General features: G+C 53.3%; 2 protein-coding genes across 6 annotated transcripts in view; both read left to right on the top strand.

Annotated features, from left to right (window-relative positions):
• Window positions 1-9,715, top strand: part of KIF27 (kinesin family member 27) — a 42,064-nt gene extending 32,349 nt beyond the window's left edge. For 2 of the 3 annotated variants that reach the window (XM_029054601.2, XM_029054599.2), the window contains 4 exons: window positions 333-461; window positions 996-1,209; window positions 3,910-4,074; window positions 8,613-9,715. In XM_029054601.2, the coding sequence (XP_028910434.1) occupies window positions 333-461; window positions 996-1,209; window positions 3,910-4,074; window positions 8,613-9,343 (1,239 nt within the window). In that variant the 3' untranslated portion in view covers window positions 9,344-9,715. The remainder of the gene's footprint in view (window positions 1-332; window positions 462-995; window positions 1,210-3,909; window positions 4,075-8,612) is intronic. The other variant, XM_029054600.2, reaches the window with a different exon arrangement.
• Window positions 9,716-13,558: 3,843 nt separating this feature from the next.
• Window positions 13,559-17,325, top strand: part of GKAP1 (G kinase anchoring protein 1) — a 48,541-nt gene continuing 44,774 nt past the window's right edge. For 2 of the 3 annotated variants that reach the window (XM_029055942.1, XM_029055943.1), the window contains exon 1: window positions 13,559-13,628. The gene's annotated coding sequence lies outside the window, so the exon portion shown is untranslated. Of the gene's footprint in view, window positions 13,635-17,325 lie in introns of all 3 variants that reach the window. The other variant, XM_029055941.2, reaches the window with a different exon arrangement.

Genomic DNA, 17,325 nt, shown 5'->3' with positions numbered 1-17,325 from the left:
TGGGGCTGGGAGAGGGGATGACTAGAGGGAGCGAGTCGGAGTTCTTATGGTGCCCTGCCACTTGCCCGCTGTGTGATGTGTGACCTTGGGCAAGTCACTGGCTTCTTTGGGCCTCCATTTCCTCATCTTGAAAATGGTCACTCAATACCCGTTCTCTTTCCTGCGTAGACTCCCCTTGGGAGAGGCGGGTTAGCTTGTATCGACCCCAGCTCTTAGAACAGTGCTTGACGCCTAGTAGGCACCGAACAAGTAGCACAGGTAAATGCCCCAGCTGATGAGGAGGATAACGACGCTGAAGGACAACGATGCATTTTCATCTTTTCTTTACCTAGGCGCCTGGAGTCGGGATGGTGCAAGGAGCCGGTTTCAGGCAGGAAGCGGGGTTCCCTCCTGTGGTTAGGCAAAAGACGTCTCAAACTCCACGTCTGACCGTGATACCTGAGAATTCGGATCAGATGGAGGTATCGGACATTCCGGCTGTCCGTTCCAAGTTTCTTTCTAATCTGGCAATGCTCTATCTAGACGTGCGTAAAAACTGCCGTCCTCCGAGTGAGACCTGCAAGTGGCCGGTTTTTTTCCTCTTAATGAAAGGGCAAATTTTATAAGTTCTCCCCTCTCCTCCCCGGAACCTTTCTGGTGGCACGCGCTAATTCATTCATTCATTCATTCATTCGGTCGTATTTATTGAGCTCTCACTGTGGGCAAGGCCCTGTACTAAGCATCCGGGAGAGTACAGTCTAACAAAAAGCAGACACGTTCCCCGCTCACAACGAGCCGACGGCCGTGTCCAACCCGATCTGCTTGTATCCACCCTGGCGTTCGGGACAGCGCCCGGCACACAGTCAGCGCTTAACAAATACCATGATTATTATTATCGGTCGGAGTTGCCATTGACTCTAGAAATCGGTTTCCATAGGAGAAATACTTTGAGCAGTGTATGGTCTAATTAAGATGACCCCCCACTCTCTCCCCCTTCCCCAACGTGTCTCTGATAGGTGAGTACTTCGCAGGAATCTGAAGAGAAACTCAAGTTACAGATCAAGACCCTGCAGAAGACGATCTCCCAACAAGAGCAAGTGATCCGGAAACTCGGGACGGCCCTGGAACACCTCTTACAATGTATCAGCTGCCTTCTGTCTCTGAGGGGACCTGGGATGGATCAGAAGATGCAGCAGATAGTGACTGATTTCAAAGCTGCCGTTTTAAACGGTAAGCATTGGGTTGGGGGTTGGGGGAGGGGGCCGTGGGTAGAATCCGGGGGCATGAGAGAAACACGTGAAAATCTGTTGCGTATGTAGTTCCTTGGTTGGTTCGACGGTATTTTTTTATGGTCGAAACTTCACCCGCTTCAGAAGTGGCATGGCTCTGTCCACGATTAAAGGTGAAATGGAAGCCCGTCCTTAGGCTGTCAGCCCGCCGTGGGCAGGGATTGACTCTGTTTATTGCTGAATTGTACTTTCCAAGTGCGTAGTACATTGCTCTGCACACAGTAAGCGCTCAGTAAATACGATTGAATGAATGAAGAGCTATTGGGAGAATTGAATTTTCTGCCCTGAAAACAAAGATACCGAATAAAATCTCCCATCTAGGTGGTTTTCATGGCTCTCGGCTTCTCGTCGGGTCATTCGATCGTATTTTATTGAGCGCTCACCGTGTGCAAAGCACCGTATTAAATGCTCGGTTCCTCATTCCGTAACTCCCGTCTCATCGTATCTCGGTTTCCTCATCTGTAAGATAGGGATTCGATACCCGTTCTCCCTCGTACTTGGGACTGTGAGCCCCCTGTGGCTCAGGGACCGTGTCCACCTTGTATCTACCGCGCCACTTAGAACGGTGCTTGAAACATAGGAAGCACCTAACGGATGTCATCATCGTTCTTATTATTATCAATCTAAAAGAATAAATCTAGCACCATGCCTCTCCTGAAAAGACCGAAACGGAGGGTTCGTTGACTCAAGGGCAGAGCAAGGATTTAGAAGCCTAATGCCGTAGTCGCAGCGTACTCGAACGAGGCTCGGCCTCCTCGGACTGCCATGCCGTCATTCCCTTCTCGGGTCCCTTACCCTCCTCCTTCCCTTTTTCCGTGGCTTCCCTGGGTCGGCGGGCCCTCCTCCTCCTGGCTTCGTGCCATCCGTCGAGGCCCGCGGAATCCGAGACTCCTCGAGCTGGAAGCTGGTCCGGGCCCCTGCCTCTAATAACGATGACGGTATTTTGTTAAGCGCTTACCGGGTGCCACTAAGCGCTGGGGAGGTGACAAGCGGATCAGGTTGGACACGGTCCCTGACCCACGTGGGGCTCCCGGTCTCAACCCCCATTTTCCAGATGAGGTCCCTGAGGTCCAGGGAAGTGAAGCGATTTGCCCAAGGTCACGCAGCAGACAGACGGCAGAGCCGGGATTAGAACCCACACCCTTCTGACTCCCGGGCCCTATCCACCACGCCATGCTCTAAGCCGGTGAATAACTAAACCGTCCGGGACAGGTCGATGCGTATCCTCACTGAGCTCCCCAGGGAGAGGGAAATCCCACAGCCTCCGTTGGTGGCTCGTTCTAGCATCCGTCCGTCCGTCCTTCCCTCACGGAGAGCGAAGAAACAGTTTCCTCATCTCTGAGACGAGGAAGAAATACCCAGTCTCCCCTGCCCAGACTGCGAGCCCTCTGGGAGGCAGGGACTGCATCTGACCTGATTATCCTGTATAATAATTGTGGTATCTAAGCGCCTACTATTTCGCCAAGCACTGCACTAGACGCTGGGGGTTGTTATTACTGTATCTCCCCCCCGCGCCCCGGGTGTTTAGCAAAGTGCTTGGCCCATAGTAGTACTTAAAAGATACCGTTATCATTATCATTACTCCCCGTGCCCAACTGTGAAACCTCTCCCGTCCTCGCGGTCAAGAAAGGAGCGGCTCTTTTTGAGGCGGAACGTCATAACGCGCCGCCTCAGTGAGGCAAGGCGGCGGAGGTGACAGCATAAGAAGGGACGGTCTCGTATATTCGTAGAGGGTCTTGGGGACTGTGGGTTCCGCACTGGCCTGTTCGGCCCCACGCGTACCCACAGGTGTGGCGGTCGACGGTATTCTGAGCTCCGACTGTGCGTCCAGCACCGTCCGAAGCGCTTGGAAGAGCGCGGGACCGCGGGGCTGGCCGACACGTTCCCTGTCCGCAACCAGCCGTCCCGACCAGTGTCGTCTTGGACTACCGAGGACAAATAACTCCCTCTCCCCGCCACTCATCCCTCCCTTCTCTCCCTTTCCCCGCCCTCACCTCTGTCCTGGAGGAAGAGTATCGACGACTGCAAACAGTACAACCTGGAGCCATTTATTCCGTAAACGGAGAAGCAGCGTGGCTCAGTGGAAAGAGCCCGGTCTTGGGAGTCAGAGGTCGTGGGTTCTAATCCCGGCTCCGCCACTTCTCAGCTGTGTGACTGTGGGCAAGTCACGTAATTTCTCTGGGCCTCAGTTACCTCATCTGGAAAATGGGGATTAAGACTGTGAGCCCCACATGGGACAGCCTGATTACCTTGTATCTACCCCAGCGCTTAGAACAGTGGTTGGCACATAGTAAGCGCTTAACGAATACCATCGTCATTATTATTATTAATATTGTTATGGAACGCGGGCCCGAGAGTCAGAAGGACCTGGGTCCTAATCCCGGCTCTGCCACCTGTCTGCTTCGTGACCTGGGGCAAGTCGCTTCACTTCTCTGGGCCTGGGTTACCTCATCTGGAATGTGGGGATTAAGAGGGTGAGCCCCATGTGGGACAGGGACTGTGTCCAACCCAGTTAACTTGTATCTACCCCAGCGCTAAGAACTACAGTGCTGTAGTTGGCCTGTAGTAAGCACTTAACAAGTATCTTAATTATTGTTAGTAGTAGTAAAGGATTTGAAACTGAGCTTTTTGAATCCTGCAGAAAGCGATGGCAGCACTTTTGCACAAATCATGGAGACTTTTGTCAGTGAAATCGGGAAGCTGCAGGATGATTTGATTAACTTTAAGAAAAGCAACGGGGAACCGAAGAAGGAACCTACAGAGGAGAACGGAAGCAACAAAGTAGATGAGCAGCAGCCGACATCAGGTGAGTGCAGTGCCCTTTTTATTATTAATTTTAACTCATCGTTTTTATTCTTGGGTCTCATGTAAATATCACCATCCGGATTCTGTAGAGAACCGTTGCTATCGGGAAGATTGCTATCAGGAAGACACACATTTTTCAGAAGCGAGAAGCGACTCTCGGGCCTGGGAGCCAAAAGGACCTGGGTTCTAATGTCGGCTCTGTCACTTGTCTGCTCTGTGATCTGGGCATGTCACTTTACTCTCCGGGCCTCAGTTCCCTCATCTGGAAAATGGGGTTGAAGACCGTGAGCCCCACGTGGACAGGGACTGCGTCCAACCCGATTAGCTCTTATCTACCTCAGAGCTATGTACTGTGCCTGGCCCATAATAATCATAATAATAATAGTACTTGCGGTATTTTTTTAAGCACGTACTGTCTGCCAGGTACTTTACTGAGCGCTGGGGCGAGTACAGTTACTTAGTAATCTCTTAACAAATACCAAAAAAGTATCTCCCTGAACATATTTAGAATTGCACAGACTCTGTTGCGTTTTCTTCTCCAGCAAGGGTCCTGGCTCGGCCAGTTCTTCACCCTCTCTGTAATTCAATTTCCCTGACTGAAAAGTCAATCTAACGAGAGCACAGATACGATGCGTGTGAGTTCCCCAGAAGAAAAGTTCAGTCATCGTAACGATGATCCCTCCCGCAGGCCAACCCTCGATACGAGAGGTTTTGACATTTCCGAAACCCCCTTGCCTTAGTGACTTTTGGGGAGCAAAGACGATCACGTGACCACGTGTTACTCTAAACGGCTTTTGTTCCGGAGTGAAGGCGATTGTCTCGGTAGGCTGCCGTGAAACTCAGAAGCACAATGGAAACAGTGACAGCGAACACCCCAGAACAAAAGACCATCTCTGTGTGTGCACGGTGCGGGTGGAACAGTCAGTCCCACATCAGGCTCACTTAGACACACACACGTGCACGACGATTCCCCAAGGGGATTGTAGTCTCCAACGAAACGGACAACTGTACGTGGATCCTAATAGCTCCGTCCCAAATCCGCTGTGTGACCTTGGGCAAGTGACTTTGCTGCTCTGGGCCTCGGTTTCCTCATCTACAAAATGGGGTTTCAATCCTTGTTCTCCCTTCTGCTTTGATCATGAGCCCCATGTGGGACCTGATGAGCTTGCATCCACCCCAGTACTTAGCACAGTGCTTGGCACATAGTAAGCATTTAACAAATACCACAGTTATTATTACTCTTTCTTCTGCTCCGGCGCTGTCTTCCCCCACGCCACCCCCATTAGATGGCAAGCTCCGCCCCTGGATTTGCTCCCTCGATTCACCCCTCCCTCAGCCCCCGGGGACTTATGTCCAGATCCGTCATTTATTTCTCCCTATTAACGCCTGTCTCCCCCTCTAGACTGTCAGTTCATTTTGGGCAGGGAATGTGTCCACCCAATCTGTTATTCTGTCCTCTTCCCAAGAAGCGCTCAATAAATACCATGGATCGAATGATTGATTGATCCAGTGGCAAACTGGACATGTGCCCAGGGGCCTCCCACAAGCACTGTGACTGGTGGGTTTGAGGGGGAGGTTTTGAGGAGTAACGTTGGCCTTCTGGATAGAGCCCAGGCCTGGGAGTCACAGGACCTGGGTTCTAATCCCGGCTCTGCCACTTATCCGCTGTGTGACCTCGGGCGAGTCACTTCACTTCTCTCTGGGCCTCAGTTTCCTCTGCCGTAAAATAGGGATTAAATCCTCCCCCTTCTCACTTAGACTCCTGGGGGATAGGGACCGCGTCCAACCTGGTTGTCTCGTATCTGCCCCAGCGCTTAGTAGAGTGCTTGGCACCGAGCAAGCGCTAACCAAGTACCTTGAAAAAAGACAAAAACAAAAAACCCCAGTAGGGGTCAGCTCCGCTTAGTTCTGTAACGCAGGGGCTACGTCCTTGATGAACTCCTTGTTAAGTCAGTCAGTCGATCGTATTTATTGAGCGCTTACTGTGGGAGGGGCACTGTACTGAGCGCCTGAGAGAGGACGAGAGAACAGTAAACAGACCCATTCTCCACCCACAATGAGCTGACCATCTAGAAGGGAAAACGGTGGCTCCAGTACATGCCCCTCGGCCACGGCATCGCCGCCTGATCCACATACACACGGTCGCGCTGTTGAAAAGGGTGCTGGCGAATTCCACGACAGCGTCCTCTAGCCAAAACCAACAGGGTTAGCACGTGAGGTGGAAGAACCGAGTGGGTACTGGGAAGTCTGTCTAGCAGTCGATCAATCATCTCTGACAGGCAGTGACTCTCCCCTCTTTCGAGGCCTTATGGAAGGGACACCTCCTCCAAGAGGCCTTTCCCGACTAAGCCCTCCTTTCCTCTTCTCCCGCTCCCTTCTGCGTCGCCCTGATTCGCTCCATTTATTCATCTCCCCCTCCCGGCCCCACGGCACTTCTGTCCAGATCTGTCGTTTTATTCATTTCTATTCATGTCTGTCTCCCCCTCTCGACTAAAGCTCGCTGTAGGCAGGGAATGCATCTCTTCATTGTTGTACTGTCCTCTCCTAAGTGCTTAGTAAAGTGCTTTGCACACAGTAAACTCTCAGTAAATACGGTTGAACGAATGAAAGAATGGTGTTTATTGAGCGCTTACTCTGTGCAGAGCCCTGTTCTAAGCGCTTGGGAGAGGACGATCCAGTAGAATTAGCAGTCACGTTCCCTGCCCCTAACGATACCGTGTGAGGGCCCGCCCTCAGCGTGGGGCACTGTTCTGGTTGCTGTGGGGAATTCCAAAGGCTAGTCAAGACACGATTCCTGCCTCCATCTTCCAGTCAGATGATGATAATGATGGTGTTCGTGAAGCGCATATTATGTGCCAAGCACTGTTCTAAGTGCTGAATAATGATGGCATCTGTTAGGCATTTACTATGTGACGGGCATCGTACTGAGCGCCGGGGTGGATACGGGCAAATCGAGTTGGACACGGTCCCCGTCGCATGTGGGGCTCACAGACTCAATCCCCATTTTCCAGATGAGGGAACTGAGGTACGGAGAAGTGAAGTGACTTACCCGAGGTCATAAAGCAGACGAGAGCCAGAGCGTGGATTAGAACCCATGACCTCCTGACTCCCAGGTCCGTGCTCTATCCACCGTGCCGTGCCATACAATATATGGGAGAGACAGGCCAGACGTGACCTTCGACTTAAGTCACAAAACGGTCTGGTCATCCAGAGGGGATTCAGAAGAACAGAAATCCCAGAAAGGTCAGAACGTACGTGGGTTCTAAGGTTGGATTAGGGAGTAGCCGCCCGGCTCCAGGTTTCCCTTTGCAAAATTCCACTCTCCACAGTGGGCAGGCAGTCGCTCCGGACAAGGGAAGTCTCACCCCCCCACCCCCGCCCCCCACACCTCGCTTCCTTCCCTGCTCCTAGAGCTTGCAGCATGATTTTTCTGCTCCCCACATTCCCCCGGCCCAAGTTGGGGGATCCAGAGCCCTACTGGGACGGTGCGATGGTGAAGCAGCGTGGCTTAGTGGATAGAGCACGGGCTTGGGAGTCAGAAGGACTTGGGTTTCACCCCGGCTCTGCCACTTGTCTGCTGGGTGACCTTGGGCAAGTCACTCTACTTCTCTGGGCCTCGGTTACTTCATCTGGAAAATGGGGATTGAGACTGTGAGCCCCACGTGGGACAGGGACTGTGTCCAGCCCGATTTGGTTGTATCCCTCCCAGTGCTTAGTACAGTGTATGCCACATAGTAAGCGCCTAACAAATACCTTAAAAAAAAGTATGGTGAGGTAGGAGGGGCCGCGAGGCAGGGAGTGGAGTGAGGGGAGACAGCAACAGGGTCTCAAACTTAAAAAACTCTTAATTTTTATTTTATTTTTTTTAAAGCCAGGCCACTTAAAGATGACTGGCCTCGGGGGCCGGGGAGGATCATGGCGGGGACGGGGCGGTGAAAGTGGGCCAGGTTGGGAGTGTGGGGGGTGAAAAGTGTGTCCAAAAATGGGAAGCTGAGCACAGGCAACTCCAACATGAAGTGACTTCTCCTTATCCGTTGTGAAACTCCATCCGCATAATAATCATAATACTTTTGATATCTGTTCAGCACTTACTACGTGCCAGGCACCGTACTGAATGCTGCGGAGAAGGCAAGCATATAGGGTTGGGCACAGTCCCTGTCCCACGTGGGACTCACGGTCTCAATCCCCATTTTACGGATGAGGTGAGCGAGACCCAGAGGAGCGAAGTGACGTGCCCGAGGTCGCACAACAGATCAAGTGGCAGAGCTGGAATTAGAACCCAGGACCTTCTGACTCTCAGGCCCGTGCTCTATCCATTAGGCCACGCCGCTTCTCCTGAATTCAGCACTTGCCCTGACTTTTTTTTTCTGTTTCATTTTCTGATGGATTTATTAAGGCAGACCTAACAATTATGTCGAGGGATGATGATGCGGGCAGTTTTGCCCTTTCATCATGTTAAAGTCCTCGGGCCAATGCGGCGTTCATAACTTGTCTGGGTGCGTGTGGGAACTCGTTGTCAGCTGGGTTATTTCTCCATAGGGGACGGTGTGCATGGAGAACACCTGAATCGAGAAGAGAACCTCGCAGAACTCCGGTCGGAAGGGGTGTCGGAAAGTTTCAGGCAAAGCGACGGAGAAAACTTGGCAGAACTCCCGTCGGAAGACACTTTGGAAAGTCGCAAGCCAAACGACGAAGACTTTTTAGAAGAGCTCCTGTGGGAAGAGACGTCGGAAAGCTTCGAGCAGAGCGACGGAGGAGACTTTGCAGAAGAGCTCCCGTCGGAAGACACGTTGGAAAGTTTCGAGCGGGGTGACGACGGAGACTCTGTGGAAGAGCTCCCTTTGGAAGACATGTCGGAGGGTTTCAAGCCGAGCGACGAAGAACGCTTTGAGGAAGAGCTCCGGTCGGAAGACTCGTCGGAAAGCTCCCGGAAAAGAGACAAAGAAGACTTTGCAGAAGAATTCCCGTCGGAAGACACGTTGGAAGGTTTCGAGCGAATCGACCAAGAAGACTTTGCAGAAGAGTTCCCCCCGGAAGACACGTGGAAAAGCGTCGAGAGGAGCGACGGAGAACCCTTTGCAGAAGAGCTCCCGTCGGAAGACAAATTGGAAAGTTTCAAGCAAAGTGCAGAATTAGAAGAGATGGATAGCCTCCGGGGAAGCCCTAGTACCCAAGAGGATCCATCCTCCGCTCGGAAAGTCCCGGGCCGTTGGGCTCAGCGTTCGTCAAATAGCGGCGAGCCCCCAGAAGTAGACGGAAGGCTCTTTTAACGCCCCCGGGCCCCCGAAAAGGAGGCCCAAGAGCCCCGGCTGGGGCCGCTCCATCTGCGTGGCCAACGGCGGTGACGGGGTTTTCTCTCGGAACCGCCGCCGCGACACCTGGGTTTCTTCCAGGAACCCAAGGAATCCAGTGGCTAATTTACTTAGCCATTTCCCGAATGCCACTTTCCATCTCCTCCGTCTCGGGAAAGGAGGGCACGGCCCTTAGTCTCCCAAGAGTTAGCACGTGTCCTATAGTTTAGTCGTGTTTTTGAAGGCTTCGATGAGTTTGTCCTTTTAAAACCAGGGTAGAATAAGGGGCCAGGTTTTCATCTTGGGTGGTGGGGCAGAGGGGGATGGGGAAAAGACAGAGAGGGAGGAAAAGAGGGGAAGCGATCCTCTTTTCCCCCTTTTCCCTCTTTTCCCCTCACTTCAAAGAAGGGAGAGAAAGAAAGGGCCAGCGAGAAGTCGAAGGGAGATTGCCGTTAAACACTCTCCCCCCCCCCCCACCCCCCCCCCCCCGCCGCCTTCATTGCCACTTGCCACCCAAGCGGCGGGAGAGTTCTGGCACTGAACCCCGGAGAGGCTCTGATGGAGGGCGGTGGTTCTGTGGGCAGCCCGTGAGGTGCACCCGACCACCGTGGAGGCTCCAGAGCTCTGATACCTCCTCCCCGCCCCCCGCCTTCCCCCTCCCCCGACCTCATCCCCAGAACAAACCCCAGACCCCCACCCCCCACCCCACCCCGGAGTGCCCAGGGGCTTCAGCCGGGCACCGTGCTTTTGGGGCGAAAGGACCCCCCGGTCCAGCCCTGGGACGAGAGATCCCCTGCAGGCATCTAGGCTGGTCCAGGTGCTTGCGGTCTATCTGCGGGGAAAAGCGGAGCCCAGATGGCTTGGGGGCGAAGCCGTTGGCATCATCCCCTTGGTTCCAAGCCAAGGGCGACGGCTCCCCTTGCCCCCGTGGAGCTGGCACCCGTGGAAAAGGCACGTGTTTTGTTTCTCCTCCAGTGGATGTTTTTATTGTATTTATATGAGAATTTCACATGTAAGATTGGCCAGGAACTAGTCTTTCAGAAGATGGTGCAGCAGTAACACCCGACCACATCACAACAGCCTTCAACGTCACAGCCTTCGACTTTTGGAAGACGGTCGCGTCTTCCAGGATTCATTCGAAATGCGGTATTAGCCAAGGCTCGAATTTACTGAATTTTTAAGGCTATTCCTTCATGTTCCTATTTTATCGTGACGTTGGATATACGTAATGAATAAAGCGTTACGTGTGAAAGCTCCTCGTCGTGCCTTTTTGTATTTGCAAGAACGGTTAATTTATAAAATGGCAAGGCAGTCGCTGGGGTCACCGTCATCGCCGTCGGGGAACGCGTCCACCGACTCTACGTCGTACTCTCCCAAGCGCTCGGTACGGCGCTCTGCCCGTGGTCAGCGCTCGGTAAACGCCGTTTACGTCATCCTATAGCTAATTCAACATTTTCATTTTTGAAGAAGCGTACACTGTTGACGAATTCCAAACAGATTTCATTCATTCATTCAATAGTATTTATTGAGCACTTAGTACGTGCAGAGCACTGTACTAAGCTCTTGGAACGGACAATTCGGCAACAGAGACAATCCCTGCCCATTGACGGGCTCACAGTCTAATGGGGGGAGACAGACAGACAAAAACAATAGCAATAAATAGAATCGAGGGGATGTACATCTCATTAACAAAATAAATAGGGTAATAAAAATATAGACAAATGAGCGGACGAGCAGAGCGCTGAGGGGAGGGGAAGGGAGAGGAGGAGGAGCAGAGGGAAACCGGGGGGAAAAGGGGCTTAGCTGAGGAAAGGTGAAGGGGGGGGTAGAGGGGCAGCAGAGGGAGCAGAGGGAAAAGGGGAAGCTCAGTCTGGGAAGGCCACCTGGAGGAGGTGAGCTCTCTGTAGGGCTTTGAAGAGGGAAAGAGAGTTTGGCGGAGGTGAGGCGGGAGGGCATTTCGGGACAGCGGGGGGACGTGGGCCGGGGGTCGACGGCGGGATGGGCAAGAACGGGGGACCGTGAGGAGGTGGGCGGCAGAGGAGCGGAGCGTGCGGGGTGGGCGGTAGAAAGAAGGGAGGAGAGGTAGGAGGGGGCAAGGGGGTGGAGAGCCTCGAAGCCTAGAGTGAGAAGTTTTTGTTTCGTTCAGAGGTCGATAGGCAACCGCCGGAGGTTTTTAAGAAGGGGAGTGACAGGCCCAGAGCGTTTCTGCAGGAAGATGAGCCGGACAGCGGAATGAAGAATAGACTGGAGCGGGGAGAGACGGGAGGAAGGGAGATCAGAGAGATCAAATGCCACTACACAAATCAAGCGGTAGGTTTTGCCCATCCAAACGTTAAAATCCAATGTGCTTAATCACTATGTACGCATAGGCATCTAGTTACGAAAATGAGGAAGTTGAGTAAAAAATGCTCTTTGCAGTCACGTTAGTCATTCGTGGCGGAAGGAGTCCGGGCCTGGGAGTATTCTAATCCCGGCTCTGCCACGTAACTGCTGTGATCTTGGGCACGTCGCTTAACTTCTCTGCGCCTCAGTTCCCTCGTCTGCAAAATGGGGATTCAATACCCGTTCTCCCACCTACTTAGACCGTGAGCACCCGTGGGACCCGACTATCTCATAATCTACCCCAGAGCCTCGAACAGTAGTGCTTAACGAATGCCATTAAAAAATAAAAAGAAGGTGGTCAGGATGCCCCCTGTTTCGTGAAGCACGGCTCGTGGGTGTGGGCAAAGACCTGACAAGGGACCTTTATTCCTGTTGCCTTTTGAGCCAAGTAGTGGGAAGATCAGCATGGGCCTGGAAGTCGGGAAACCCGGGTTCTAATCCCCACTGTACCACTCGCCTGTGTGCAGTTATCACTACTACTGATATTGACGATAACCTTGTAAATTTGGGCAAGTGGCTTAACTCCCGGGTGCCTCCGTTTCCTCACCTGGCAAATGGGGATTAACTCCCTGTCCTCCCTTCCCCTTAGACGGCCAGCCCTATGTGGGGTCGATCGATCGATGAATGGTATCTATTGAGCGCTCACCGCGTGCAGAGCGCTCCACCGACCGCTTTGGGAGGGTCCGACCAGAAGAGAGTGGCTTGACCGGTTCCCTGCCCACAGTGAACGGTCTAGAGGGGGAGACGCACGTGAGTAGAAATGAATAAATGAAGGCTATGGATATCAGCGCTGTGGGGCCGGGGGGGGGGGGGGGGGTGAATAAATATCGGAGGGTGACAATCTAAGTGCGAGGGTGACACAGAAGGGAGTGGGGGGCGGGGGCGTTCCACCCGATTGTGTTTAATCTATCGCACTGAATGCTTCCCTGATACTACCATCGTTAATTCTGTCGCTGGAAACTGGCCTCCCGCCTAATAATAATAATAATAATGATGGAATTCGTTAAGCGCGTACTAGGTGCAAAGCACTGTTCTAAGCGATGGGGGTAGATACAAGGTGATCAGGGTGTCCCCCTTAGGGCTCACAGACTTCATTCCCCATTTTCCAGATGAGGGAACAGAGGCCCAGAGAAGGGAAGTGACTTGCCCAGAGTCACACGGCCGACGAGTGGGGGAGGCGGGATTAGAACCCACAGCCTCCGACTCCCAAGCCACGAAGCCACGCTGCTTCTCCAGTAATGATGATTATGGAATCTGTCAAGCGCTCACTACGTTCGAGGACCGGTGTGGCCTAGTGGGAAGAAAACGGGCTTGGGAGTCAGAGGTCGTGGGTTCTAATCCCGCCTCCACCTCTTGTCTGCTGTGTGACCCTGGGCGAGTCACTTCACTGGGCCTCGGTCTCCTCGTCCGTAAAATGGGGCTTGAGACTGTGAGCCCCCGTGGGACAATCTGATTACCTCGTATTTACCCCAGTGCTTAGAAAAGGGCTCGGCACACAGTAAACGCTTAACAGATACCATGATTATCATTATTACGTGCCAGGCCCCGTACTAAGCACTGGCGGGGATGCGAGCAAATCGGGTTGGACCCCGACCCTGGACCACGTGGGGCCCCCGGTCTCCGACCCCATTTTCCCGATGAGGTCCGTGAGGCCCGGACCCGGGACCTTCCGACTCCAGCTGGCCGCGCCCCTTCCCCCCCCCCTCCGCCGCCGCCCTTCACCTCAGCCTCAGCTCCGCGCCGCGGGGAGGGGAGAGCGCGGACTCCCCGCGCGCCGCCCGGCGCCCCGCCCCTACTTCCGCCCCCAGCCCGAGCTCGCGCCGCTCGGTCGGACGCGCGCGCGCCCGCACGCACGCGCTGGCCCTCGGCGAAGGAGGCGGTGGTGAGTGTGAGTCCGGTGGGAGCACCCCCCCCCCCAGCCCCTTCCCCACCTCCCGGCCTTTTTTGCCCCCCCCCCAACTCTCCTCCCCCTCCCGGCCCCGATCTCTCTCCGACGCGGAGGAGCTCCCCGATAAAGTGGATTAAATCCGTCCCCCCCCCCCCTTACTCCACCCCGAAATCCCCAAGCCCTCCCGGGCGTCGGGGGAAAGGACGAGGCGGCAAAGCCCGAACGGGCTGCCGGTGGAGGCGAGTCCTTGCCCCTTCCGGCCGCGGAGACGTTTTACGGCCGCTTTTGTAGCGAGGAGAAGAACGATGGGGTTTGTTAAGAGCCGATTGCGTGCCTTTAGATCCCCGCTAAGCCCTCTTCCGACGCGGCGACAGTTAAAGCGGGAAGAAAGCCATCCGCGTTGAGGTGGCCGCCCCGCGCCCCCGACTCTTGCGAAGAGACCTAAGACTCAACGGACGTCTTAAATGAGACTTCCATCCGTCGCGTTGATCGAGCGCGGTACATTGTTGTCAAGCATGTGCCGAGAACAGTACATTCAAAAGTTTTGACCCCTCCCCCCCCCCCCCCCCCCCCGTGTTTCTGCCTCTGTCCTGTCGGAGACCCTTAACTTTGGTGAGGGGGAAGAAGATGTGGCTTTGGACCTAAGAATCAGAGAACTTCAAAGAGATATCGTTCAGCACTGTTGTAAACGTGTACTTAGTACGTTACGTTCAGAAGTTCTTTTTTTCCACGGTCTTTGCTTGTGTTTTGTTACCGGAACGGTGAGTCACGAGCGTAAGCTGTTCCCCGAAGAATTAAAGACGACTCCGGCCGTCAACCCCCAAGAAACGAGATTTTTCGATGCGTTGTCTCGTGCCTCCCCTTTCCCGGTCCTTATGTAAAGACTCATCTCTGAGCGAGTTTACAACCGGCCCCTCCAAGAGCTTTAGTACCCTGTCCTATTTTTCAAGTCTTCTAGGTTGGGGGTTTTCAAAGCGAGGATTATATTTTACTTTTTCCGGTCACGGAATTTAGACCCAATTCCATTTCTTCTCCCGATGTCTTTCACGTCGTCGAGAACGATAACGATGACGGTACCTGTTAAGTGCTCTCGGTGTGCCGAGCGCCGGGGTGGTTACAGGTTAATCGGGTTGGACAGAGGCCCTCTCTCACGTGGGACTCACACTCTTAATCCCCGTTTTCCAGATGAGGTGACTGAGGCCCGGGGAGGTGAAGTGACTTGCCCAAGGTCACAGCGGACAGGTGGCAGAGCCGGGATTCGAACGCGGGTCCTTTTGCCTCCCAGGCCCGGGCTCTATCCGCCGAGCAGCGCCGCTTCTCCAGTCACGTTCTCGTCGCGTGGCAATTCTGTCATTTAATAATAATAATAATAATAATGTTGGTATTTGTTAAGCGCTTACTATGTGCCGAGCACTGTTCTAAGCGCTGGGGTAGACACAGGGGAATCAGGTTGTCCCACGTGGGGCTCACAGTCTTAATCCCCATTTTACAGATGAGGGAACTGAGGCACCGAGAAGTTAAGTGACTTGCCCAAAGTCACACAGCTGGCAAGTGGCAGAGCCGGGGTTCGAACCCATGACCTCTGACTCCAAAGCCCGTGCTCTTTCCAGTGAGCCACGCTGCTTCTCGTTTGTCATTTGTCTGAAGGCGGTTATTAAATCGCCCCTTAACCGAGCACCCTGCCCGGGCTGGGAATCTAAGATTTGGCCCGGTCCCGGCCCGGAGCGCCGGACCTAACGGGGAGTGATCCTGGTTTCTTTAATCCCCATTTTGCAGAAGAGGCAACTGAAGCACAGCGAAGTTAAGTGACTTGCCTAAGGTCACACGAAAGGCAGTTGGCCGAGACAGGATAATAACATTGGTATCTGTTAAGCACTTACTCCGTGCACAGAGAGCACTGTTCTAAGCGCTGGGCTAGGTACAGGGGAATGAGTGTGTCCCACGTGAGGCTCACAGTCTTCACCCCCATTTTACAGATGAGAGAACTGAAGCACAGAGAAGTGAAGTGACTTGCCCACAGTCACACAACTGACAAGGGGCATAGTCGGGATTCGAACCCATGACCTCTGACTCCCAAGCCCGGGCTCTTTCCACTGAGCCACGCTGCTTGGTCCTCCGACTCCCAAGCCCGGGCTCTTTCCGCTAGGCCGTGATCATTTCTCTTTCCAGGCTGACCCCGTTTTCTTTAACGTGACCCCCAGGTCACATTATTTCCTATGTCTTAATGACTTGAGTGGCATTTCTCCCTCCCGCCTCCGTTTTTCCGTATTCCCCCATCAGCTTTGGAGGCACAGTATTTTACTGAAGGTCCGATCGATGCTAACTATAGCAGAAGGATCATTTTCTAACTTGGGTGTCACGCTCCGGTTAAGTAAAGTTGAATATAGAGCTGTATTAATAGAACTACATGGCTCATTTAACTTGTGGTCTCCCAGATTTTTGGCCTCCATACTTGGGTCTTTTTGTATCCTGCAACGGCATATGACAAATGAGAACTTATTTATCGAAAACGTCCACGGAGAATAAAGTGCCCTCCAAGGGGTAGTCTTGGAATACAGTCAGTCAGTCGTATTTATCGAGCGCGTCCTGTGGACTGAGCGCTTGGGAGAGGGAAATTATTATAGAATTGGTAGCCATGTTCCCTGCCTGCAATGAGCAGTACTATTTGCAACCAGAGACTACGTTAACTCAGTGTTTATTTTTATATCTGAATCAGCATGATGATGATGGTATTTGTTAGGCGCTTACTATTTGCGAAGCACTGTTCTAAGCGTTGGGGGGGATACAAGGTGATCAGGTAGTCCCACTAAGCAGCGTGGCCCAGTGGAAAGAGCCCGGGCTTGGGAATCAGAGGTCAGGGGTTCTAATCCCGGCTCCGCCGCTTGTCAGCTGTGTGACCTCGGGCAAGTCACTTAACCTTCCTGTGCCTCAGTTCCCTCATCTGTAAAATGGGGATGGAGATTGTGAGCCCCACGTGGGACAACCTGATTACCTTGTGTCTACCCCAGGCTTAGAACAGTGCTTGGCACGTAGTAAGCGCTTAACAAATACCAACATTATTATTATTATTAATCTCCATTTTACAGATGAGGTAAGTGAAGCACAGAGACGTTAAGTGCTACTGATGCCTGTCTACTTGTTTCGTTGTCTGTCTCCTCCGCCCTTCTAGACTGTGAGCTCATCGTTGGGTAGCGCTTGTCTCTATCTGTTGCCGAATTGGACTTTCTAAGCGCTCAATACAGTGCTCTGCACACAGTAAGCGCTCGGTAAATACGATCGAATGAATGAGTGAAAGTGACTTGTCCAAAGTCACACAGCTGGCGAGTGGCGGAGCCGGGATTAGAACCCACAACCTCTGACTCCCAAACCCGGGCTCTTTCCACCAAGCCACGCCACTGCTTTGTGCGAGAGCAGGTTGCTCCTTCCTTGGGGCTTTTGGAAAGCAGCAGTAGCACACTTTCTGCCTTGGCCTAAGCTCACTTTCTATCTGCCTTCCTCCCCGCCCCCTTCTCCCTTTACCTCCCGATCCAAAATGTGGGAACAGAAGCCTTCCCCTACAAGCCCTCATTGCCCCCCACTCCCCTCTCCCTTCCGCGTCACCTATGCACTTGGATCCGTCCCCTTTAAGCACTTGATATTCAGCCCACCCTCAGCCCCATGGCACTTCCGTACCGATCTGTTATTTATTTAT

This window comes from Ornithorhynchus anatinus, chromosome X5 (assembly GCF_004115215.2).
Source record: "Ornithorhynchus anatinus isolate Pmale09 chromosome X5, mOrnAna1.pri.v4, whole genome shotgun sequence".
Taxonomy (NCBI): Eukaryota; Metazoa; Chordata; class Mammalia; order Monotremata; family Ornithorhynchidae; genus Ornithorhynchus; species Ornithorhynchus anatinus.
Note: the sequence above shows the minus strand (reverse complement) of the source record. Positions and strands in the feature narration are given on the sequence as shown.